The sequence below is a fragment of the Zea mays genome, chromosome 4 (assembly GCF_902167145.1).
Source record: "Zea mays cultivar B73 chromosome 4, Zm-B73-REFERENCE-NAM-5.0, whole genome shotgun sequence".
Taxonomy (NCBI): domain Eukaryota; kingdom Viridiplantae; phylum Streptophyta; class Magnoliopsida; order Poales; family Poaceae; genus Zea; species Zea mays.
Window position 1 is genome coordinate 29,330,684 of NC_050099.1, and position 26,579 is coordinate 29,357,262.

Below are 26,579 nucleotides of genomic sequence, written 5' to 3' on the forward strand. Positions count from 1 at the left end.
TGCGCGCGCAGAGTCAGAGCAGGCGCCAGAAGGCGCACCGGACAGTGAACAGTGACTGTCCGGTGCACCACCAGACTGTCCGGTGGCCCACCTGTCAGAAGCTCCAACGGTCGGAACCCAACGACCTGGTGACGTGGCTGGTGCACCGGACAGTGTCCGGTGGCGCACCAGACTGTTCGGTGCGCCATACGACAGAAGCCCTCACCAACGGCCATATTGGTGGTTGGGGCTATAAATACCCCCCAACCACCACACTTTATTGCATCCAAGTTTTCAGCCATCAAACCTCATACAAGAGCTCTAGACTTCATTCCAAGACACAAACAAAGAAATCAAATCCTCTCCCAAGTCCGGAATCACTCCAAACAAATTAGTGACTAGAGAGAGAGACTTTTATGTTCTTTTGAGCTCTTGCGCTTGGATTGCTTTTCTTCTTGCTCTATTCTTGTTTCCAATTCACTTGTAATCAAAACAAGAGACACCAAGTTGTGGTGGTCCTTGTAGTGGACTAAGTGTCCCATTTGATTGAAGAGAAAGGCTCACTCGGTCTAAGTGACCGTTTGAGAGAGGGAAAGGGTTGAAAGAGACCCGGTCTTTGTGACCACCTCAACGGGGAGTAGGTTTGCAAGAACCGAACCTCGGTAAAACAAATCACTGTGTCATCCGCTCTTATTCGCTTGTGATTTGTTTTCGCCCTCTCTTTCGGACTCGTTTCTATTTCTAACGCTAACCCTGGCTTGTAGTTGTGCTTAAACTTTATAAATTTCAGATTTGCCTATTCACCCCCCCTCTAGGCGACTTTCAATAGACCTAAGGACTACGAATCTGGTGTTATGTACTAAGCCTTGGGGGGTCACTGTCAGTGTTTAGAGTCCAACCGCACACCCAGGGTTACCCCTCGCGGTGCTTTTGGGTAGGACGGTGCTGTCGACTGTAACTCAATGGTTCGTGCGGGACACACGAGAGATGACATACAATTTTCTGCAGGTTCGGGCCGCTTAGAGAAGCTTAATACCCTACTTCCTGGTGTGGATCTTTATGTGGTAGGTTACAAGAGAAATCTCTGGTATCAAGAAAAGCTAATGAGATAGGTAGATGGTCGATGGAAATGATGGGGTACCCCCTAGGCCTTATATACTTGATCGTGGGGCACTACATGCGTGCGTGAGGATTATGTATATCCTAAATAATAGTGAACCGACTAAACTGATCTTCCTACAATCTTGCGATTTATCCCTAATCCGCCCCGATATTCAAGGGCGTCGCACACGGGAAAGTCGGGTGGATGCTACGAATAGCGCACGAGTCTAACGGGTTGCCTGGGCCTGGGTCTACTTCTTTCTTGTGTCGGCCCACTCCGCCAGTAGTTCTGTCCCGACCCACGAAGGGATGGCCTTGCGAGGTAACTGACCCAAAGCCTCTCGCGAGGCCTTCTTTGCCTTCTAGTGAACCCGGGGATATCTGTCCCCCACAGTCACGGTGGTGCACTCCTCGGCTTTGGTCTTCGTGGTCCTCCATGTCTTCTCTTCCATGTGAGTCTCTTTGTGTGTGGCCCTTCCAATCACCGTCCTCTTCCAATCACGGCGGTGCAGTGCCAACCACCATCCTCTTCCAATCACCACCAGCAAATATGAACATAGGAATGCCAGGGATCGAACGAATCGATCGAGTTTTGACGGAGCAGCCTTGGGTAGTGCTGGTCGAGCGCCTTATCAGTTGATTTGAGCGTTCCCTTCTAGGCCCTTATCAGTTGGAATCACGACATCACATCCGACGAGAAGGCTTAGATCCATAGTCACTTGGCAGATTTGCTTATCCTCTGGGAGAAAGGAGTGTCGGGTGCTGGCATCATTGGTGCCTACCTCTGGTATGGGGTTGCTCCTCTTAGGGCACGAGCCACACCCCTGAGTCGGATGGGGACCAGCCCTTTGCCCATAGACTTCAGGGGCCTCCCAAGTGATGTTGATGTTGCCCGGTGGCTTTGAGCAGGCTTTAGAGGTTCAGAGGGACGCAAATGGGATGGAACAGTCGTCCATATTCCCCGTCCCTAGGTGCCCTCCTAGCGCCCTGAGCCAGGCTTCGTCGATTTTGTAAGCATTCTGCTCCGACATTCCGGTTAGGGATGGCAACGGGGATTTCCCTGTCGGGGAATGGCTCCCCATCCCCGTCCCCATGGGGAGGAAAATTCCCTGTCCCCGTCCCCGCGAACGCTCACGGGGGAGTTTTTTCTCCCATCCCTGTCCCCGTCGGGGAATTTATCCCAGTGGGGAACCCCGCGGGGAATCTGTCCCCACTAGAAGCACAATATTTAAAGATAAATTTAAATTAATTATATGAAATTAATACAAATTTAACAAACAAGATTGAAAATTACAACAGACATCTACTTTAGAGTTTAGTTTGCTATTTTATAACATGTCATACATTGAGTTTTTACTATAATTCTAACAAATAAATTGACTAACTTGAATAAAAAAGTTTCATGGGGCGGGTACACGGGGGACAGGGACGGGGGATGGTTCCCCGTCCCCGCGAACTCGATGGGGATTAAATGTCCCCCATTTAGATCCCCGCGGGGACTAAATTAGTCCCATACCTGTCCCCTAATAGGGGAATTCCCCGCGGGGAATCGGGGATCGGGTCCCCATTGCCATCTCTAATTCTGGTCCTTATCACTGCTTCTGATTTTATTATCCTAAAGAGCTTCTATAGATGCCCCCGTAGCCTTTTTCGTTCGAGGGGCTTCCATCCAGGCTACATGTGGGGTCATCCAGACCGACGACGCATAGTTTCGACGCCGACTACCGATCTGAGCCGGCCGCTCGAGATGGAAATGGCGTCGTTGGGGCGATCCTAGGCTCGACGTCGACCTATGAAAGGGCTTGTCCATCTCCTTCAGCTGCTAACTTGCCCATGCTTCCTTCAAGGGTAGGAGGAGAATTCCTTACGACGGCGCGGTGAGCGAGGTGCTACCATGATCAGTGTTCCCTCAGTGCGGGGCCCCTTCTTCGGCGAATCCTCCCTCGTGAAGCAGCGAAACTGCTCCCTTCCCCTTTCGCTTAGCTCAAGAGTGGGGAACACCTCATCAGGGAGACACGACGTTTTTCCTGCCCGCAGCGGCGACTCCAGCCTATGGCCGTCGCTGTTCGATCTCGGCCTACGCAGTGAGGTGTCCCTCCCTCCTCAACATAGGGTCCATAATGAAAAGTTTTAGTTTGCCTGTCCCTTTGGTGTCAAAGGATTCTTCCGACCGTTCGCTCGGGGCTGTCTTCCAGGGCCAGGACCCAGAGCGTCGTTGGGAGGAGGCGAAGAAGGTATGGTATGACACATTCTTTCTCCCTCACCCCTCTTTTTTGGGTTTTTTACATGGGTGACCTTAGTTGTGACCAGGTGCTCAGTGCTACCCTTAGTTTTATGGGTTGCTCAGTTTTATCCACGCGTACGTTTCTTTCCTCAGTGAGACGCCCTCACGCCGTCTCCGTTAGAGTCGCCGTGGCTGACAGCTCTGGCCCACTCCGCCCGCCCGCCCGAAGCCGTCGTGGCTGACAGCCAAGATCGTCAATCCCCCACCCGCCCGAAGCCGCCGCAACAGGCGCCGCTGCCAGCCGCCCATGCTTCGGGGCCGCCCGCCCGTGCAAGCAGGGAGCAAGCCACGCGCCTCGATGGGTGGGAGCAAGCAGCCACACCGCGCCCGCTGGGAGGGAGCAAGCCCCAGGCTGCTTCGTGGCCGGCGTCCCGCCGAAGCCTCTGTCTGAGCGCCCCGCCGGGAGAGAGGAAGCCGCCACCGGGAGGGAGGAAAGCGCCGCTAGGAGGGAGCAAGCCATCGTCGGTCCTTACCCCGCTCTCCGGCCGCCTCCGCTGCTCCGTGCCCTGCGCCTCCCGTGGGTCCACGCAATCATGTCCCGCGCTGTCGTTGCCTCCAGCGACTGCGCGACCCGAGCTTCGGCTGCCTCCCGCTGCTCCGTGCTCCACGCTCCGGCCGCCTCTAGTTGATCTGCGCCCCACGCTCTCGTTGCCTCCCGCGGGTCCGTGCCCCTGCTCGCACTCCAGAAGCCCTGCCAACGTCCGTCCTGCTGCTCGTGTGTGAGATCTAGTCGTCGGCGCGATCTTCTCGACATTTGCCTGCTGCACAATCTCGGCTCTTGACAGCAACAACACCGCATCACGTGCTCCGAGCAACTCTCCATGCCCGGCGGCCAGGCACCAGTACCTGCTCCTCTCCTCCAGGTTAGGAGCAGAACCCTCTACTCTCTATAAATGTTGGCTACTAAAATAGGTGTTGTATATATGGGTTCTTAACGTTGTCATTTCCTATGAAATAGGATGAATCATATTATTCTGAATGATGAGGTTGAACCAATAGAAGTAGTTGCTGCACCTGATGATGATGAGAGACAGTATCCTGAGTTTGTTGACAAGTGGAATATGCTAGAATTTGAGGACTATGATGGAGACATTTTCACAGGGGCACAATTTGAAGAGACTGATGAAGAGGAGGAGGAGGAAAACATAGCTATGGGGGTTGATGAGCAAGGGGAGGGTGATGATGTACCAAGAAATGGTTATGACAGAGATAATCCATCCTTAAAAGAAGGCAGCACATTTGCATCGATGATCAAATTTAGGAATGCACTTGCTACCTATTGCATCAAAGGTGAGTATGATTATGTAATTTAAAAGAGTGAGCCAACAAGAATGACTGTTCATTGCACATTTGAGAGGTGTCAGTGGAGGATACATGCTTCCTGTATGCGGAATAGTACAATTATTCAGGTCAAAGTGAATCCATCTCCTCACACTTGTCCAAGTGAAAGAAAAGGGTCACATAAGGTAGCTAAAAGTAGATGGTGTGCAGATGCAGTATTAGAATGGGTGACAGATAACCCATGCATTGGTACAACTGAACTGGTAAAGAAGATTAAAGAGAAGTACAACATTTTGGTGCCTTACATGAGAGTGTATTATGGCAAGGAAATGGCTCTTGAAAAGATTTATGGCCCATGGAAGGAAAGCTTTAACATATTATTCACTTTGAAAGCTGAAGTGGAGAAGGCGTGCCCAGGTAGTGTTGTTGAGATTGACCATCATACGGTGGATTATAAAGTGAATGGCAAGATTTTGAACAAAGAATGTTTTAGAAGGGTGTTCGTTTCATTCAAAGCATGTTGGAGTGGGTTCTTAGCTGGTTGCAGGCCTTATTTGGAAGTGGATGCAACAGCTCTTTATGGGAGGTTTAGAGGTCAGTTAGTAGCTGCTTGTGCCATTGATGCACATAATTGGCTCTTTCCAGTGGCTTATGGTGTCCTCGAGGCAGAGTCAACAGAAAGTTGGACATGGTTCCTACAAAATTTGCGTCAGGTTATAGGGTTTCCACATGGATTGACTATACACATAGACGCTTGCAAGGGTATAGAAACTGCAGTGGATTATGTGTTCCCTGGAGTAGAGCATAGGGAATGCATGAGACATTTTGCTTCAAACTTGGGCAAATCATTCAAGGGAAAGTTGATTGATGACAACTTATGGCCAGCATCATTGACATATAGCCTTAGAAAGCATAACTATCATGTGAATCAACTGTACACAAACTCTAGGTTAAAAATATACATTGAAAGTCATCACAAATATCTATGGGCTAGAAGCAAATTTGGTGAAGGGTGCAAGGTGGACTATGTGAACAATAACTTGGCGGAGTCATTCAATGCATGGATCAGAAAAACAAAGGGGCTTCATTTGGTGGAGTTGCTAGATAAGATTTGACAAATGCTTATGGTAAAGTTTGAGTTGCGTCAAAGAATTGCACTTGAGAGGTTTCATGGCCACATGATAATCCCAGTTGTGATGAAGACATTGCATGAAAAGACTAGAGGTTTGAAAATGTCTTTCATCAAGCGCAGACCGCTTGAGGCAGAGGTGACAGTGTTGGACAAAGAAACGAGGGAATGGAGATATCCAGTGGACTTATCGAACAGGACATGCACTTGTATGCAGTGGCAGATTACCGGGCTGCCATGCACCCATGCCCTATTTTTCATTACTTCTCTTCGTGGTGTAGCCAGCGAAATTGATCAATATGTGCATAGGTACTACTCTATTGCCAAGTTCAAACCAACATATGCTGAGAATGTGCCTTCCATAGAGGCAAAGCATCAGTGGGAGGTCGTGAATCCGGGTTTCGTTCTCAACCCTCCAGTCCAGACTAGAGCACCAGGAAGACCAAGAAAAACTAGAATAAGGTCAAGTGCCGAGGGTAGTGGACTTGGACCAAGGAAGAGAAAATGCAAAAGGTGTGGAGGATTAGGACATATTGCTAGAATTGCAAGAATGCGGTAGATCCAGCTTTTGGAGAGGATCAGCCACTAGAGCCACAATTGGCACTAGATACAACTTTTGGAGATGATCAGACACTAGACCCACAAGTGCCACTAGAGCCACAAGTGCTTGGTACTTGTTCAAATAACTGAATGTTTAAACTTGGTACTTGTTCACCTATCTGCAGACTTGTGCACCTATCTGCAGACTGAATGTTTGAAAAATGTGCACCTATCTGCAGACTGAATGTTTGAAAATGTGCACCTACCTGTCATTAAACTGAGTGTTCATGTGCAGATACATTTCTCTCATTTTTACGGTGAACAGTTCATGTGCAAAGACTGAATGTTTCATCTGCAAAGGCTCTCATTTTTTGGTCCTGAACTGAACTGAATGTGCATCTTGAACTGAACAGTGAATGTGCATAGGTGTCCATCTTGAACTGAATGTGCTCGGTGCCTTGTGGTCAGTCACAGGCAATCAGACTTGTTCAGGTTTGCTTGAATCTGCAGACTTGTGGTCAGTCAGGTTTGCTTGAATCTGCAGAACTCTGATCGGTTAAATAAATTTCCTTTGTCAAATTGCCTGTGACATACACATGGCACAGTGGTTTATGTTAGTTGGATGGTGTACAAGGTGCTTGGTTTGACCCTTCTTGGGCACCTTTTTTTTGCATTTTTCCATATTTACTATTTATTTATTTTTTTCTGGCTAGGGAAGGCAATTAAACCACAAAAATTAGTAAATAATCCTAAAAATGGACACCTATGCATGAAGTAAGTTTGTAAAGGTTAGATGAACAAAAGGTATACTTTTCAAGGTAAAAAACAAAAAAAGTAAGAAATGTAGCTCAAACTTTGGAGTTGTAGTTCAATGTCACGAAACTTAGTGAGAGATGTGTCCGTTTGTTAAGGACCTACATTCACACTTTTGCATAATCCTCTGAATTTTTTACCTTAAGCAACTAAGACCAAAACATGACTCCATGCCAAGTTTCACTATTTTTTGACCATGTTTACTATTTATTTATTTTTTCTGGCTAGGGAAGGCAATTAAACAACAGAAATTAGTAAATAATCCTAAAAATGGACACCTATGCATGAAGTAAGATGAACAAAAGGTACAAATTTGAGATTATAATTTCATTTTAACTTGTTTTTGAACCTTGTTTTACATACTTATAGGCCAAACTGGGAACATACAAATAGTTTAGTTTCCTCTGACTTCAAATGAGATATGGCATAGTGTAATGGTAGTTTGGTTCTCACACTACAGGAGGTCCTAGGTAGGTTCGATTTGTGCCTGCAGCACAGTAAGGAACCTGTTTTTTTGGATTTTTAGATAGAATCATGTAACATCCATTTTTTGGATTTTTAGACAGAATCATGTAACGTCCATTTTTTTGCGGTATGTCTCCTGAATCAAATCTCATGACACCAGAATTCAAATAAATTTGTCTCCCACTTGATTTAACACTAAAAGATCATGGCACACAAATTCCACACTAGAATGCCATCACATACTCATCACAACAAGACCCTGACTGAATCGACACATTTACCACCACAAATGTCCATCACAAATTCAACATCACAAATATTCAGCACAGGTTCACCATGAATCCCATATTTAGCGCTTACAATTATAGTTCATCACAAAGAAAAGGAATACAATAAAAATCATAGAAGCATAAAATGCTCCAAACATCTTCTTCAACTCAACCATGTTGTCCTTTATCTTCTTCAACTCGACCATGTTGTCATTCATCTTCTTCAGTTCGACAACAAATTTGTCCCAGTTCGTAGTCACATCTGCTCTATTTGCTACTGCTCGTTCATCCCACATATTAGACGCCATCATCTCCCTAGAGCCACACACCACCCCTGCCCCTTCAAACATCTTGACATAATCGTCCATCCACATGAAAAAAATGCATATTTTAAGAACCTAAACAATCCAAATAGGGGTTCACAATTCAGCAGTAAGCACAAAAATTAAATCAACCGTAATGGATAAAACAAGGATGGACCTTATTATTTCGATATGGCTTGCTTTCACACTTCACGAACTCTCGACCAAAGTTGTCGTTCTCCCACCTTTTCGATCTTAGTCTCACGAGCGACTATGACCTTTCGCATTTGGGGTAGCGGATCAGCGACACGTGACCATAACTGGGCCATCCTTGTCCTCCATTGGAGGAGTCGCTTGCCCGCGACATGCGTGAATCCATGCTAGTAAACACAAACAGTTTATCATTTGAGTTAGCAACAACTGTTATATCGCAACAATGAAAACAAGAAATCTTTGCGCAAACAAAGTGATTAGATTACAATTACACATCCTCTCTTTTCTATTTGCTTATCACTGTCTTTTAGTTTTATATACAATATGAGAATTGTGGTGCAGCTCAGCCCCCCTCACCTAGTGGAATGAGTACCACACATCCTGAAGCAAGAATGCAACAATCTTGCACCCTATGATATCTGTATAATTAATCTAAGTACAGGTGATTAAAGATGCAAAGTATTGAGCAAGAGGCAAGTTGACGTAGAAAACAACAGGAATATGATGAGCTCTGAAGGTGGAATGAGTACCACACTTCATATTCACAATACAAACAGCAAGCAAGCTACCTTCCAATACTGAAATGAACCACACACACTGTCCAATTTTTCATAGTGTTGTCTGCAAGCTCAGAAACAGCAAGCTTGAGGAGGAGAAAGTGACTTACGTCGCGGGTGGAGTTGGTGCTCGTGCTCCCCAAATCTCGTTCGTCTCTGAAGGGGCGAGTAGCGTGTCGCGGCTTGACTACTCGTCAAGACCTTCACACTGCCGAAAATAAGTTCGACGAAAACAGGCAACTATTTTCGTCGGTACCGACGAAAACGACCTATTTTCGTCGGCTTCCCCAAGGCCGACGAAAATAGGTGGTCGGCTGACTATTTACGTCGGCCTTGGTGGCCGACGAAAATAAGAACTTGATTTTCGTCGGCCCCGGTGGCCCACAAAAATAGCTGCGTTTATTTTCGTCGGTCTCGGTGGCCCACGAAAATAGCTGCGTTTATTTTCGTCGGCCTCGTTGGCCGACGAAAATAGCTAACCCTGCATGTATTTTCGTCGGCCTCCAACCAGGCCGACGAAAATTCATGATACCCCCCAAAACAGATTTTTCTGCACCTTTTAATTGACAGCAAAATACACAATTCACAATATCACATATACAGATTCACAAGCAAAATACACAATTCACAAAACACATTCACATACACATAAATAGTCCATAGTCCATAAGTCCATAGTCCATACATAGTTTCAATACCATAATCACATCCATAGTTTCAAACAAACTCACTACTCACTACTCACTCCTGCGGGCTGTGGGAGTTTTGACCACTCCCTCCTCCGCCACCAGGAAGGTGGCCACTCCCTCCAGAACCATGGACGAGGAAGTCGTGGACGTTGACATCACCCTCCGATCCCTGAGCATGTGATGTTGAACCCTGCAATTCATCAATCATTCAAATAAGACTGTGTTTTGCTATCCCTATACCTATACATTGCTATGTTTGGTCACTATTTGCATAAAACTAAACATGGAACATCAGCTGTGATCCATGGTGATGAGGAGGTTGTGCATGCATCCACGGGTACTGTTGTGCTGGCCACCCCTAAGGTGGTGGCACCCACCCCGTCGGTGGCAGTGCCATCCACGCTTGAAATGGCTGTGATCCTTGGGGTGGTGGAGGCGTCCAAGTGCCTGGAGGTGCCTGCGTCCACCCAACACTGGTCCACTGTGGCTGCGACGCTGGAGCTTGTCCTGGCCACTGTCCCCATCCTTGTGCCTACGAGCCATTTTTGATAATAAAAAAATAGTTGCTATGAAATTGAAGTGTTCAGATAGTGTTACCTAGGGAGGGCGAAAAGCGGGCAAGTTCATATCAGGGCCGAGTCGAGTAGTCATTTCCTACAAATGGATGAAACGTTAGAATCACAACATTATACTTTGAATTCACTGACACGTGATGAGATAGACGAATTACCTGAAAATAAGAAGCCATATACTGCGTCAGTTGTCCGACCTGCTCCTGCGCTGCTCGAGCCTGCTCCTGTGCTGCCCGAGCCTGCTCCTGTGCTGCCCGAGTCTCCTCCTCCAGCTGAGCCTCTCGAGCAGACTTGGAGGAGCGAGAACTCCCTGCCGAAGACGATGCCTTCCCTTGACCTATTGTCCTGTTATACTCCACAACGCCGGTGCCAAAGGCAAACCTGCATGATACACATAGTTGAGCCATTGAGTGGACACATTCTTGTTAATGAAATTGTCGAATCAAACACAAACACCTCACCTGCCATGCTTTCTACCCCCACTACTGTGGTACAACGCTGAGGCATCTAAGTTTGAATGCATCCAGTCGAAATCAGGCCCATGGCGTTGAGTCATTTCCTCCCCATATGCATTCTGCAAAGAAAGTTAGAGTTGGAGTTAGACACAAAACATGCAATTTAATTCGTAAATACAAACTTGTTTACCATTTTCTCCCTTGCCGCCTCGCTGCATAGCTCATCAGGGTTCGCTGGATCAGGGCCACGATGACCACGGACGTAAACCTCCATAAAACTTGGAGCAACTCCACTTCCAGCTTCCTGCATGAAAAAGAAGAGTTAAACCATAGAATTTTCATAGATGTAACATACAAGTTTGATTTATATACTTACCATGCGGCGTGCGGTACCAAGGTGTCCATCGGCGCCGTACCTGTGCCTCGGTCCTTCAGTGCCACGGTTGGCACGGTGCTTCTGGGACTCTGCAATCCACTCAGGCGACGCCCATCTCTTAGCCAACCACCTCCAGGCTTCCATGTCCTTCGCCAGCCAATCCACAACGCTCTCCAGGTACTGCTCCTCTGTGAGGTAGATCTCATTGGCCCCTAATGATTTACTCATTTTCTGCCCCTTTATCTTCTTGTAGTAGTAGTTGACGGCCGCGATGCGAGCATTGTACATGGCATCCTTGATGACCTTATCAGCGCACTTCCGAAAGTGCCTCTTCACACGTGCCCACTGAGCCTGATCCTCCTCGATCTCATTCGGCAATTGGAACCTCCCCTACATATCAACGGAGAAGTTAAGTTAAAGTAAGATTAGGAGAAGCAATAATTCAGTGAATTGCGTATATACGAAAGTAAACTCACCCAGAACTCGTCCCACACAGCCACCTGACAAGTCCTTCGTTTTTGTTCCGAACTTCCCCCTCCGCTACTGCTATCCCCTGGCTCCCCTGGCTGGACATAGTCCTTTAGACCCCAGTCGGCCCACTGCATAGCCGCGAACCTCTCGCCATTGAGCTCCACCATGCCATGGTAGTAGAAGCGACAGAGGCTACCCAACACCGCGTTCACCTTGGGACGTCTGCGTGTACCGTCCCAAGTCAAGTCTTCCCATGACCTAAAAACATTAATAAAACAAGTAAACCAGTGCAATCACGTTCATATTAAAAATTAACACAACAAAAATAAGCCCCACCATTCTCCATGCGACCGGATGAGCCTCCTCTCGGCAGGTCTCAGACCAAGCGCATTGCTCTTCTTATACCTAAGTATACAAGTAAATTCAATATGATAAAATAATTAAAAACTAATATGATTAAAAACTAATATCAATTAAACTAATATGCATAATAATACCTGAAGGACGTAGAACCATCTGACGCGTCGCCCGCGCTGCCTGCCCCCATAGGGTCAACCTCCTCATCCTGCTCACCCTCCTCACCCTGCACATGAGCATCCTGCTGAGGAGCCTCCTGCTCACCCTCCTCACCTGCACTTCGTCTAGACAGTCGAGAAGTTGCTGCTGCCTCTGTCGGCTCTGTGAGGTGCCCTGAAAAAGCCCACTGCCCGAGCTGTCCTCGCTGGCCGTGCTGCCCCACTCCTCCTCGATCTCCTATGCTTGAACATGTTCAACTGTAGATAAATTAATGTCAAACCACAGTATATGAAACAAATAATATTAAAATTAATAATGTGAAAATTGGAATACATAGCTTAATTGATTAACTAAAAGAAACATACTAATCAAAAGTCATCCGCATCCGATGATGCTTCTTCGGCTCGTTGTTTATTCATACGCTCTTGATTTCGTTGGATCCTTACTGATCTTCTAACGACGACAAGTCGTTTGCGCTTTGACCTAGGTTCTTCAATTAAGTCGCTTGAATTGCTACAGAGATTTTCAAGGCCTTCTCCATTGGTCACATGGAATCGGTGAGCTATGTCTTGATTCGACGCCGCTTCTGGTTGAAAAACAGCATCATCGTTGTCCCTGTTCGTACTCACGTAGTCAGCACTCTCTGGAGCGACGACTTGTGGGTTGACTTTGATTGCAACCCACCAAGCCCTAAGGCTTGGGTGAGGATATGGCAGGTAGTACACCTGTTTTGCCTGATTTGCAAGGACAACATCGCTCATACTGCTCGGAATCCTAGAGCTATGCTTCACCTCGACATTACCATACTTGTCGACACGAGTCCCACTATGAGCATCAAACCAGTCGCACTCGAAAAACACGACTTTAAGTTCCTTGGGGCCATCGAAAATCAACTCTACAATGTTTTGAAGAACACCGTAATAGTCCACTACTTTGTCATCGTCAACATATGAACTTGCCAACACACCACTATTGGTGGTGGCTGCCAATGGTTGACTCTTCTCCAATTTCGTGGTTCGGAAGCGATATCCATTTACATCATAGCGAGTATAGTTCCGAATGGACACAGAGTTTTTGGAACCTATACAAGGAATTAGTATATGCATTATATCTTCCAAGTCCAAAATTCAAAGATTAAGTATGGACAATGAGAGAACGACAATTACTAACATAAATACGAAACCACTGCACGAAGTTTGGGCCACCTTTCAACCCATCACATCGAAGATTTTCTATTTGGATGGTCGTAGGTTTACTAGTAGATTTCCAACATTCTTCATCAAACATGCTGGATATATTAGAAACATGGAGATTACACACTATAGAAATTATGAGATGAGAAAATGGACGTAACTATGAGGAAAACTTACTCGAACGCCTCCTGTGTGTTGTCAATATTGCTATACATATATAGCATTAGCGTGTTCAAATCTGATGCTTCAATGTGACGTACACTCCCTTTTCCAACTGCTTTACCTGGATTCGCAAAAATTTGAAGGGTGCTTTGGGGTGATTCATTTTCGACATGAAGTCGCATTGAAGGCGCAAACACATTGTTGGCTCAAGCGAAATACCTGGTTGAGAATTGAGATATCTCCTTAAGGGCAAAATCCTCCGCAATACACCCTTCGACTCTAGCCTTGTTGCGAACAGACGCCCTGAGCTTTTTCAACGCCCTTTCTATAGGATACATCCACCTGAATTGCACTGGTCCGCCTACCAAAGCTTCCCAAGGCAAATGCACAATTAGATGTTGCATCACATTGAAGAATCCTGGCGGGAAAACCTTTTCAAATTTACAAATAAGAATTGGATTTTCTTTCTCAAATTTCTGCATCAACCTCTTCGATACCGTCTTTGCGCATACTTCCCTATAGAAGTAACTCAGCTCTACAAATATGCTCCAAAGCTCATCCTTAAAATAGCCTCGAAACATCACGGGCATCAGCCTCTCCATAATAATATGGTAGTCATGGCTTTTCAAACCGATCAATTTACCGGTCTTCAGATTGACTGCCTGTTTCAGATTTGCCGCATATCGATCTGGAAATTTCAGATTCTTCATCCACTTAAATATTTCTTTCCTTTCATCCGGCTTGAGGCAGTAATTAGCTCGCGGCCTACTCTCATGCCCTTTATCGCTTACTTTCAACTCGAGCATCGGCCTCTTACAAATTTCAGCCATGTCTTTTCTTGCCTTCGTATTATCTTTCGTTTTATCAGTCACATCGAAACATGTGCTTATGATGCTTTCAGCAACGTTACGCTCTTGGTGCATCAAGTCTATGTTGTGCGGCATGATCAAGGCTTTTGCATACGGAAGCTCCCATATTGATGAAATATGGGTCCAGTTGTGATCCTCCCCGTAGCCTTGGAACCTATCATTTTCTCCTTGCTTCAGACAAGCATGCCATGCCATTATCTGCGGTGCAGTTTGCCTCTTTGGTGGCCTATTTCTGATTTTGGCTCCACTTCTGAATGCAGTAAGCGAACTCCTGAAATCATGCTTGAATGGAGTCCAACGTCGATGAGCATCAAAGAATGACACTTTCCCACCATGCTTCAATCTGAATGCATCCGTATCATTCATACATATGGGATAGCACAACCGACCATGAACACACCATCCAGACCAATCTCCATACGCCAGCAGATCATGCACTAACCACAAATAAGCAGCGCGCATGGTAAACTCCTTTTCAGTATGGCTGTCATAAGCCTTCACACCTCTCCACAATTGTTTCAACTCTTCAATTAAAGGGCGAACAAACATATTCAGCTTTGGCCCTGGATGCTTGAGGCCTAGGATGACTAGTGCAAGGAACATGAACTCTTCTTTATTGACCAACTCAGGAGGAAGATTATATGGCACAATGAAGACATGCCAACACGAGTAAGGGCTTGCACTGCTATTGAAAGGTGTGAATCCGTCCGTCGATAGACCAAGCCGTACACTCCTAGGGTCGTTTGCAAATTCGGGATCAAACTCGTCAAATGCATTCCACGCATCACCGTCCGACGGATGGACCATTATGTCTGGATCAGTGACGAGACGTACACCATTCTTTGGCCACGTCATATGCAGAGCTATTTCCTTGTTGAGGAACAACCTTGAAAGCCGAGGAATGATGGGCAACCGACGAAGTTGCGTAGCTGCGACCTTCGTAACTACCAATTCACCCTCATCATTTGTCACCTCGACATATCTAGAAGCTTCGCAATGCTTACAACGGTCCAGCTTGTCATCCTCCTCAAAGAATAGCATGCAACTGTTGGGACACACGTCGATCTTCTCATATGTCATCCCAAGACCAACCAACATCTTTGCGAAGTACATATTCTTTGGCAACTTATGATTCTCCGGGAGAACCTCACCCATTAGTTGGACGATGTCATTGTAAGCACTGTTTGAAATGTTGTGCTTCGACTTTATTGCCATTAGTCTTGTGAGAGTCCCAAGAACTGACATTTGAGTGTGCTCGTGCAGTCTCTCTTTCCCGCGGCGAGTAGCCGGAAGAATTCCTGAGCATCGCGTGGAAGCTGCCCCGACTCCTCAGCGTTCATTTCAACATCCCTACCAAGATCATGCAACATGTCATCCATCCTATCATGATCGTCATCAAGTTCCACCTCCGCGTCAACGTGTCTAATAGACTCTCCATGCCGGTACCATACAAGGTAGTTCGGCATAAACCCACTTTTGCAAAGGTGTTTCTCCATTTCTTTCTTCTTCTGAGGCCACTTGTTCTCGCAGCGATTGCAAGAACACTTCACTAGACGACCAGTTGCATCTTTGAAAGCGTGCTCAAGAAAAGCCTTTGTTACACCCATCCATTCATTCGAATGTGCCCCATCCTTTCTCCACCAGTCATACATCACCCTCCGATCACCGTCCATTTCAAAGGCTAAACAAAAGACAAAGAACATTAACGATCGTCCGTGGCTTAGGTGAACTCCCTATTAGGTAAAGGCCCTAAACCCACCCAAGAGTGTAGGCCGATGCTTGTGATTTGTGACGTGTAGCCTACGATTACCGTGAAATTTCGGCAGCATAACCCCGCTGCTCTCCAAGCACACGCCTGAACATGGTGTGTTGGAGAATAACTGGGTTACACAACCGAAATTCTGCGTCAATCGTAAGGCACATGTCACAAATCACAAGCATCGGCCTACACTCTCAGGCTGTCCAAAATACGTGGACAATTCCGGAACGGCGAACCTCACAAGCCAATGTGACGTTCGCCGTTCCCGAACGGGTGATGCATACGGTTCGCTACGGTTAACGATTAAAACTAAACTCTAAACATTAAAAAATAACTCGGAGACAAATATGAATTTGAATTAAAGCAATCAACAGTTAAACTAATCACAACACGACAAGATGACTAATATAAATTAATGACCTCGGGGCCTCGCGACGGAGCGGGCGGGCGGGGCGACCGGCGACTGGGCGGCACGCCTCGGCGGCGGGCGTGTGGGCGGCGGCATGGCGCAGGGAGGCCGTCGCGATGCAGTGCAGCGCGCCTCGGGCGGGGTGACGGCGCGGCGAGGGGGGGCGGGGTGCCTCGGACGGCGGGCGTGCGGGCGGCGGCGTGGGGCTCGGCGGGGGCGGGCGTGGGGCTCGGCAGGCGTGCAGGGGCGAGGGGCGCAGCGTGCAGGGGCGGGCGGCGAGGGGCGGGCGGTGGGCGTGGGGCTCGGCGGGTAGCGGCGTGGGGCTCGGTGGCGGCGTGCAGGGGCGGGGGCGGGGGCGGGGGCGCGGGCGCTGCTGTGCGGCGTGGGGCTCGGCGGCAGCGCGGGCGTGCGGCGGCGCGGGCGCTGCTGTGGGGCGGCGCTACTATGCGGGCGGCGGCGTGGGCGTTAGGCGGCGTGCGGCGGCACGGCGAGGTCGGGCGGGCGACGATGGCGGCTCGATTGAAACAGTTTGAAACGAGCGAGAGAAGGCCGAGGCCGACGATGTAGGGCCACTATTTTCGTCGGCCTCACTGAGGCCGACGAAAATAGTGGTCGGTCAATGAAGTATTTTTGTCGGTGTGGCCTCGGCCTACGAAAATAACCCTTATTTTCATCGACCTAGTGACCGACAAAAATAACTTTCGTATTTTCGTGGGTCTGCCGACGAAAATAATGGTCGGCCCACGAAAATACGCCCTATTTTCGTCGGTCACGAGGCCGACGAAAATAACTTCCGTATTTTCGTGGGCTGGCCGACGAAAATACTCCGGTCCACAAAAATTTAGGCGTTTTCTATAGTGTAAGGCGACCATGGCGGTTTGAAGAGACGATGGATGAGATATTGAGAACGTTACTTGAAATAAGATATGAAAGAAAATATTTTAGAGAAAAATACATAGGAATACCGGATACAGTGCTCACTGTCGTACCGTGCGTGACAGTATTTTTGAGAACGTTTGTTGTTTGGTTACCGAGGGGGCGCGCGAGCTGCTGCACACGGATGAGAGGGTGAACTGTGGAGCGGGTGGAAACGAAGCGGCTTCGTCCCATTGATTTTTTGGAGTGGGAGAAGAATATTCTCTAATTGAAGTCACTTCGTTTTAGTTATTTTATAACTAAACAACAATAAAATTAGGATACAACGACTCCGTTTTACTTGTCTTTTCGACCAAACACAATCTAATAGAAAACATTTCGCGCACCACAGAAGCAGGCTGGACGGTATTTGCATCGCGCATTCGCGCCGGTCTGGCCAATCTCTAGTTCTCTACTGCACGGTGACCGATCAACGACAGTCGACAGTTGCAGTGCAGCCGGTGAGCTTAGATGACGCGCGTCCCCTAAAAGCAGGATCTGGCATAAGGCTACGTGCTGGTTTACAGTTACAGCTCAGGCTTACCATTTCTTTAACCAATTCGCTTCTTGTTCTTTAAAAGTTCAGAGTTCAAGAGTTCAGTTTAGAGAGAGAGAGGGGGAGAGTGATTTGCCGACTTGCCAGTTGCCGCACAAAGCTCCTCTAGCACCTCTGTGTGGCCGACTTGTCCCCGGTATCACCAAGTCTGCAGGCCTCCCCAGTCGTCGCCGGCGAGGGAACGCGCCGCCCGTGACGCCGCGGGTTGTTGGCGCCGGCGTTGAGGCCACAAGCGCGCCAGCATCAGGTGATTTATCAGTTTTTGGTTCTCTTCTTCGGTTTTGCTGGTTCTTGGGCTTCTAGGCCCCAAAGATCACCTCCGCCCCCCTCCTCCTCCTCCTCCTCCTCTCTCTCTCTCCTGGGTTAGAAGACGCTCTTTTCTTACGGCGGCGCCAAAGTGGTGTTCGACCAGATGGGAGCGATGTGCGTCGGCTATTCGCCCCTTTCTGGTGCGGTCAGGTTTGCCGTATGTTTCATGTGATCTATTGAACTGGATTTTCGAGCGTCGTGCTGGTTGATCTTGTTATTGTAAGTTCTTATGAATGTTTGAGGCATGAGGATATGTAATTAGTGGAGTCCGTACGGTGAGTTGCCTCTGCAAAAAAAAAAGGTTAGGTGCCAACTTTCTGCAATTTCTTCACTATCTTTGATTTCATCACCCTTTTGTGTGCAGCTCTGTTGCATTGATTAGCTAAATTCTTGTTCATTGGCACCTCGTGCAAATCTAGTTTAGGTGGGCTGGATAGAGGGGATGCATTTTGATACGGTAGATTGATTACCCATTCCACTTTCTTGTTTGCTGGAGCTGGTGTACTTCTTTCATTTTGCATCTCAAAGGAAAGAAGGAAAGTACCGTGCTTGTGCATGGCTGGTATACGATAGGTGGATACTGGATAATAATGTTGTTAGTTCACTGTTTTCATTAGGAATTGTTAAAACTTAAAATGGACTATCTAGTTTAGTTTTATTCCACAATCAAGCACTATCATGAAGTGGAAAATTTTCTTAATTTGATGATAAAAACACAGAAATTTAACGAAAACAACAATTTGCCTGGTGAAGATAAGACTATAAGAGTGCACTATTCCTTTTTTTTGTAAAATCAAGTAGACTTTAAGCAAAGGTTGTTCTTTGTTTTATGCTCAAGTACTATATATTCCCTTACCCCACTAGACATGTTTTATAATAGCTTGGCAAGTTGACCGTTTAACTCCGGAATAAACACTATGTTATTTAAACAGTGCTAATAATGTGAGAGGTAGAGGCAAACCTGTACCTAATGAAGTGTTTTTTTACAGCCAATGTGTACCAGTAAGTGGGCCTATCTATGATTACACAATAATGACCACGAGGGGCCATGGGGTTGTTACATCTAGACTGATTAGTTGTATGCTACCATCTCTGTTCTTGTCTTATGCGGCCCCTCTATCTATTTCTCAGGACCTCACAGGTGATTCAATCCTGAAGGCATCAACTATGTTCAATTTTCAAGAAATGTCTTGCTGTTTTACGTGTGCGACGGGCATGGAACGAAATAATGAAAACGAAGGTGACCAGTTTTGTACGTATCATAGTACATCTGAATTATAAACTTTTCTGTGTAGAAAAGAAAAAAAACTCCTGATACATTTACACTTTTGTTCTGGCTCTGCCAGGAGGAAGCAAGGTGAGGATTTTTTCCTACAGTGAGATGAGGAAAGCTACGCATGATTTTAGTGGAGCAAACAAGATTGGCGAGGGCGGTTTCGGCTCCGTTTTCAGGGTAATTTCCATAGCCTGGCCACTTCAATAAGGTTTGCATCGAATTGGCTTGCTTGAACTTTGCTCTATTGGATCATGCAGGGGAAGCTTAAAGATGGAACGATCGTCGCGGTGAAAGTCCTTTCTGCTAATTCAAGGCAGGGTGTTCGAGAGTTCGTAACCGAACTTACAGCAATTTCAGATATCGTGCATGAAAACCTAATTACATTGGTTGGTTGCTGTGCCGAAGGGTCCCAGAGGATTCTTGTGTACAATTATCTCGAGAACAATAGTCTTTCATATACACTTCTAGGTGACATTGTTACCAAGCCAACACTTTAACAATCCAATTTTCTAGTAGCTATGTGTCATGTGTGTACCCTCATATGGTATTGCAGGTTCGGGCCGGAGCAACATTCGGTTCAACTGGAGAGCCCGTGTCAAGATTGCTGTAGGCGTTGCTCGTGGGCTTGCTTATCTTCACGATGGAATTCGGCCCCCTATAATTCATCGAGATATAAAGGCGAGCAACATTCTCCTTGACAAGGACCTCACCCCAAAGATCTCTGATTTCGGGCTGGCAAGGCTCCTCCCCCCAAACGCAACTCATGTGAGCACTAGGGTTGCAGGAACAATGTAAGCACTGCATAACCTTTGCCTGGGATTGTTTGAAGGAATCATCATGTACAGTAAGTATATTTGATTCTTATCTGTATTGCTTTTTTCTTTTTTCTTTTGGGTTCCTTTTCAGAGGATACCTGGCTCCTGAATACGCTGTGAGGGGGCAAGTGACGAAGAAATCGGATATCTATAGTTTCGGCGTTTTGCTACTGGAAATTGTTGCTGGTAGATGTAACTACAACAGTAGATTGCCTCAGGGAGACCAGTTTCTGCTTGAGAAGGTGAGTGTTGTCAGCTACCAAACATCTTTTGTAGCTAAACCCTAATAAAGTAAAATGCGCCTTCAAAATGAATGACGTTCCAAGTGCAAACACTCAAGATATATATATTTTGCTCATTTGGCACTGGGTGTTCCTGAATCTGAAAGGTTTGTGGGGGGTGCTCTTGCAGACATGGGCATACTACGTGCAGGGAAAGCTAGAGAAGGTCATAGACGCCGAAGCAGGGGAGGACCTGAACGTCGAGGAGGCATGCCGTTTCTTGAAGGTTGGCCTACTATGCGCCCAAGACGCGATGAAGCTGCGTCCGAACATGGCCAGCGTCGTCCTGATGCTGATAGGAGAGAAGGGAATCTCCGTGGACAGGATCACCAAGCCAGCCGTGATCGGTGACCCGTACCTCGACCGGAGGCCAAGCAACGCAGACTCTACCACGATGAAGTCCTTCGCCACGACCGAAGCTTTAACGTCATCAGAGGCAAACACGGAGTGGTCTCTGTGATGGGGGGAAAAAACGTCATCATCGATGGAGATTTGTTTTTGTGGATGCTGCAGTTGCCAAACAAATACCGCATCGCTTCTGTTGATTATGTTTGTTTGTTATTTTTGTGTGTGTGTATATATACTTGAAATGGAACCACGGGAGTGAAACGAGGATTGAATATGCTTTACCCATCTTTGGTACAAGTAGAATCGTTTGTGTTTCTATCATATTCACTCTCTTTTTTTTTCTTCTGGAACATGTATGTTATCTTTTCAGTCTGATCACCTTTGTAGGTCAGTTCCAGCAGACTGATGATGTGATGCGTAGCGTTGATGCAACGGACATACACCACCACCCTTTGTAGCAAGTTGCATCGAACAGTTTCGTTTTCCGGAGGAATACGATGCAAACGACTGGCGATTCGAAATAAACAGCTAGCCAACTGGAGAGTCGCGTCCTTTTCAGTGCATTGATTTTCTTGACCATACTATGTGATGATGTTGACAGAGCTGACGACCTCAATCACTTGGAGAGCTTTGTTTTGGAGGTTTGTTAAGGCTGTCTCCAGCAACGTTCTCTATATTTATTCTCTATATATGTCATTTACGGTCTCCTCTAAAAGATTTCATCCTCTATATCTTCTTCCTCTCCAACAACATCCTCTAAATCACGTCCTCTATACTCAAATATCTATATTAGAGATGTTTTTTATTTTTATTTTTTTATACATACGTATTTGTCATACTCTCAAATGTATTGTTCATATTTTAGTTTTGCTAAACCGGTTATTTAAAATATTTAAATGGATAGAGAACCGTTTGGAGAAACTCTATATATAGAGAATCTAGCAGCGTCCTCTAAATTTAAAGGACCGTTTAGAGGACGCTGCTAGAGACCGTAGAGGAACATTTGATCCTGTATATTTAGGGTACAGAACCCTTTAGGGTCCCTTGCTCGAGCTAGCCTATTAAGAAAATTAGCGATCCTACAAACAAGATTGCTACACGGGTAAGGACTAATTTGAAAGCAAGGGGGTCTAAATCTAGTGAGGGAATACCCTCATAAAGAAACTCTATTTTTTCTAAGAAAAATGAACTAATTTCACTTGACAAATGAGATCCCAAACTAGCCCTTATTTAAATGCATTTCCATGGGAGTCAAACAAATCATTGTCGGGGGAACGTTCAGTGCATTAATTCACTGTAGCTTGTGGGATACAATCAGTCGAACAACTTCGGTTTGGATGACTGTAGCTGTAGGTAGTGACATGGGCATGAATAATGGCAGTGGCACCTTGCATATATACAACAATCGGGGTGGGCAACTTGCAGGTGCGAGAACTCTGAGCCGTTTTATTTGGATTTGTACTAAACCACTGATACTGAAACGTCGTACAAAAAGGTTTCGTGGTGTAGTTGGTTATCACGTCAGTCTAACACACTGAAGGTCTCCGGTTCGAACCCGGGCGAAGCCATTCTTTTGTTTTCTTTTTTGCCCATTTCTTCTTCTTACTACTACGATACTATCCCAGTTTCAAAACTACCCCTGGCTCGCACTTGCTTGTGGTCTTGTGGAGGAGAGGTGCTCGGTGCTCCAGCATGAGCTCGTCGTGTCCCTGGAGGCATTCTCACTTCCATGCATCTTCTTTTCTTCTACATACCTGGTGCAGTTCCAGTCTTTCAGAGAGGCAGATCGACGTTAGCAAATAAAAGCCACGTTCGTATATTTGAAGTGTTTGGGCCGTTTCAACAGATCACTTGTTTTTTCCACATATGACGCTGTTACGTTCTTCAAAGGAGCCTAACTATATATAACAAGAGACAAAGGAGCCTAACTATAACTTGGAGATGTATTCTAGATATGATGATAGAAATAAAATATCACAGAACACCATTTCCGGTGTATCCTATGTTTCCTCTACTTTTACAGCTCAAGAGGAACGAACGGACATTTTAGAGTTGGCAAACATTCCAACTTCAATGGCTTCTTAGTCTGTGGATGTTAATAATATCCTCTCGTCAAGAGCCACGATACAATATGTGTTAGAAAATTAGATATTATCAGTTTTAATTTAACCCAAAAGAACAGTGTGATATATGTGATAACATGTATGTGCATGTGTTTATCATTACTCGCATAAGCAGTAAATAGAAATGAAACATGTACAAGTACGAAAAACTGAAAGTACCATGCAGAGGGACCGATGCTCAAGGCATCAGTGGTTCCATTTACACGAGACACCTCGCATGTATGTTCGATATAGTCGTACAAATTCGATGCGGAAAGGTGTACGCAGTGTAGTCCCTCGAACGACGCCGACGACGAAGAACCTAATGTAGACAAAGCAACGCTGGTCGAGCGGATGAAGCGAGCAGTCGCGAGTACGCTCCCCAAAAACCTGATCTCGGAGGCCTGCTCTCCCACTCTCTCTGTGCTCGCAAAAGGTGGAACGGAGATGTGTTGTTTGCAATGCGTTTGAGAGATTGTGCGTACAACCGGAAGAGCGTCCTCCTCCTCCATTCTTATACACAGCCAGAAGGAGGGGAGAAGGACAACAGACAGTAACGGTCGCGCCATTAGAACTAGAAACCGACGAGTAACCGACGTACGTTACTAGCCATAAGACAGGAAACAAATTGTTATCACTCTAAGCAAAATGCGCAACTGTTTGAAAGGAATATTCGGACCAAGGTCCGATCTACCACGGCCATGGCTCAGCCGGTGGCGGCGCAGCGCGCGCGTGTGTGGCAGTCCTTCATCTTTTTCTCAAATTCTCAATAGATGCGTCAATGATCCACCTATTTAAGTTGATTGATTTATCACTTGAACTTCCAATATGGTGCTAAATTATTAGTACACCATAGCACTAAAGTGGGTCATTAGTATTGACTATTATTGAATATTAATTGGGCCAAGCCCACATTAATCCAACAATCCTCACCAAATGCTAAGTCAGACAAAAATGCTCTCGTCGTCTCAAATGTTTGATATACCGGTGTTTCGATGGAGACTGTTAAGTTGAACATTCACCTATAACCTAGACTACACTTAACCACAACTGCACAATGGACTAGACCTTGAATTGACATTTTTGCGTGGAATGAGTTTCATCTAAACTCTTTACCAGTAATAGATTGCCGAACGCATCCCCTCTGGTTGGAGCATATAAGTCAAACTCCATAGCCTTTCATGGGTATCTAGAGACTACATAGATCTCATAAACTGTGACTAGCAGCTAAACCAAATAAGTATGTTCCTCTAAAGATGTTCTGTACGACAACATCTTTGCTTCACAAAGCCACTTGAAACATATTAAGGTGTAAACACCAACCTACCTTATAGTAAGGAAAGCTATGTGAAAGTTGCCTAGAGGGGGGTGAATAGGCGGAATTTGAAAATTACAACTTAAAACACAATCTACAAACCGGGGTTAGCGTTAGAATAAAATCCGAGTCCGGGAGAGAGGGGAAAAACAAATCAAGAGCAAATCAAGCGGATGACACGGTGATTTGTTTTACCGAGGTTCGGTTCTAAAGAACCTAGTCCCCGTTGAGGTGGTCACAAAGACTGGGTCTCAACCCTTCCCTCTCTCAAACGGTCACTTAGACCGAGTGAGCTTTCTCCTTAATTCTCACGGGTCACTTAGACCTCGCAAGGACCACCACACAATTGGTGTCTCTTGCCTTGCTTACAAAACATTTTGGAACAAGAATGAGGAAGGAAGAAAGCGATCCAAGCAACAAGAGCGCAAGGAGACGAACAAACTCTCTCTCAAGTCACTAGATGATTGGAATGGATTTGGGACTTGGAGTCAGCAGCTTTTGCAGTCGACCATTGCACCGAGTAGCCGTTGCTCCGCTGTCACACCAGACAGTCCGGTGGCACACCAGACAGTCCGGTGGCACACCAGACAGTCCGGTGAATTATAGCGGAGCAGCGCTGGAGAAACCCGAGAGTGGCCAGTTCATTTTTGTACAGCCCTGGTGCACCGGACAGTCCGGTGCGCTAGACCAGGGCACACTCAAGTTTCTTGCTCCATTGAATTTGAACCCTTTCTTCAATCTTTTTATTGGTTTGTGTTGAACCTTTATGCACATGTAGAACATGTATTCTAGAGCAAACTATTTGGCAAACACAAGTCTTTGAGCCCTTGTGTTTGCCCCCAACATATTTGGCAACTACTTTGCCTGATTTGTTAGTAAGCACATATGATGTATCAAAAGTCTTAAATGAAATGTTAGGTTCATTTGATGCAGCAGGAGTTTTCCTTTTTGGCATTTTAACATGAGTAGAATGCCTAGAACTAGAAGCCTCATTTTTATACATGAATGCATGGTGAGAAACATTATGAGGTTTTCTAGTATGAATCCTCCTAATTTTGTGTTCGGGATAATTTTCAGGATATAAAATATAGCCCTCATTATTCTGAACCATGGGAGCCTTACCCTTAACAAAATTAGACAATCTTTTAGGGGCATTAATTTTGATATTGCTTCCCTGTTGGAAACCAATGCCTGGACGTCTCCCATTATAAAGCATGCTACGAGCAAATTTAAATTTTTCATTTTCTAGTTCATGCTCGGCAATTTTAGCATCTAGTTTAGCTATATGATCATTTTGTTGTTTAACCATGGCAATGTGATCATTAATAGCTTCAACATTAACATCTCTACATCTAGTGCAAATGGAAACATAATCAATAGTAGATGTAGAGGGTTTGCAAACATTTAATTCTTCTATCTTAGCATGTAATATGGCGTTCTCATTTCTAAGACAGGAAATGGAATCATTGCAAACATTCAAATCTTTAACCTTAAAAATTAAACTAGCATTTTCAGTTCTAAGGCTAGAAATTGACTCATTCAATTTATCAATCTTAGCATTTAAACTAGCATTATCATTCATAAGACTGGTAATTGAATCATGGCAAATGCTAAGCTCCTTAGCCAAATTTTCACATTTTCCTATCTCCTGAGCATAAGCATTTTTTACTTTAACATGCTTTTTGTTTTCTTTAATAAGGAATTCCTCTTGGCTATCCAAAAGTTCATCCTTCTCATGAATAGCTCCTATCAATTCATTTAATTTTTCTTTTTGTTGCATGTTAAGGTTGGCAAAAAGAGTAAGCAGATCATCTTCACTAGAACTACCCTCATCACTGGATGTAGTATACTTGGAGGTGGTTCTATATCTTACCTTCTTTTTGTCATCCTTTGCCATGAAGCATTTGTGGCCGACGTTGGGGAAGAGGAGGCCCTTGTTGACGGCGATGTTGACGGCATCCTCGTCAGAGGAGGAGTCGGTGGAGCTCTCATCGGAGTCCCATTCCCGACAAACATGGGCATCGCCGCCCTTCTTCTTGTAGTATCTTTTCTTCTACTTCTTCTTCCCCTTCTTGTCCTCGCCTCTATCACTATCACTAGACATAAGACATTTTGCAATAAAATGACTGGGCTTACCACACTTGTAGCACACCCTCTTGGAGCGAGGTTTGTAGTCCTTCCCCCTCCTTTGCTTGAGGATTTAGCGGAAGCTCTTGATGATTAGCACCATTTCCTCATTGTCAAGCTTGGAGGCGTCG

General features: G+C 45.9%; 1 protein-coding gene, 1 non-coding gene and 1 pseudogene across 9 annotated transcripts; all 3 read left to right on the plus strand.

Annotated features, from left to right (window-relative positions):
* Nucleotides 1–4,323: 4,323 nt before the first annotated feature.
* On the plus strand, nucleotides 4,324–6,657 carry LOC109945694 (uncharacterized; annotated as a pseudogene).
* An 11,021-nt stretch (nucleotides 6,658–17,678) lies between these two features.
* On the plus strand, nucleotides 17,679–21,273 carry LOC100304281 (putative protein kinase superfamily protein). Of its 8 annotated transcripts, none has more exons than XM_008679235.4 (8): nucleotides 17,679–17,780; nucleotides 17,906–18,122; nucleotides 19,316–19,424; nucleotides 19,531–19,637; nucleotides 19,718–19,928; nucleotides 20,014–20,251; nucleotides 20,367–20,517; nucleotides 20,687–21,273. In XM_008679235.4, the coding sequence occupies exons 3-8, from the start codon at nucleotides 19,352–19,354 to the stop codon at nucleotides 21,014–21,016; spliced, it is 1,110 nt and encodes a 369-aa protein (XP_008677457.1). In that variant the 5' UTR covers nucleotides 17,679–17,780; nucleotides 17,906–18,122; nucleotides 19,316–19,351; the 3' UTR covers nucleotides 21,017–21,273. The 8 variants fall into 8 exon arrangements, with proteins under 8 accessions (XP_008677457.1, XP_035822890.1, XP_035822892.1 ...); XM_035966997.1 differs by having other exon boundaries at nucleotides 17,680–17,780; nucleotides 19,316–19,436; XM_035966999.1 differs by having other exon boundaries at nucleotides 17,681–19,237; nucleotides 19,316–19,436.
* Nucleotides 21,274–22,398: 1,125 nt separating this feature from the next.
* Nucleotides 22,399–22,472, plus strand: TRNAV-AAC (transfer RNA valine (anticodon AAC)). Its single transcript has one exon. It is a non-coding gene; the product is annotated as a tRNA-Val (tRNA).
* The last annotated feature ends 4,107 nt before the right edge of the window (nucleotides 22,473–26,579 follow it).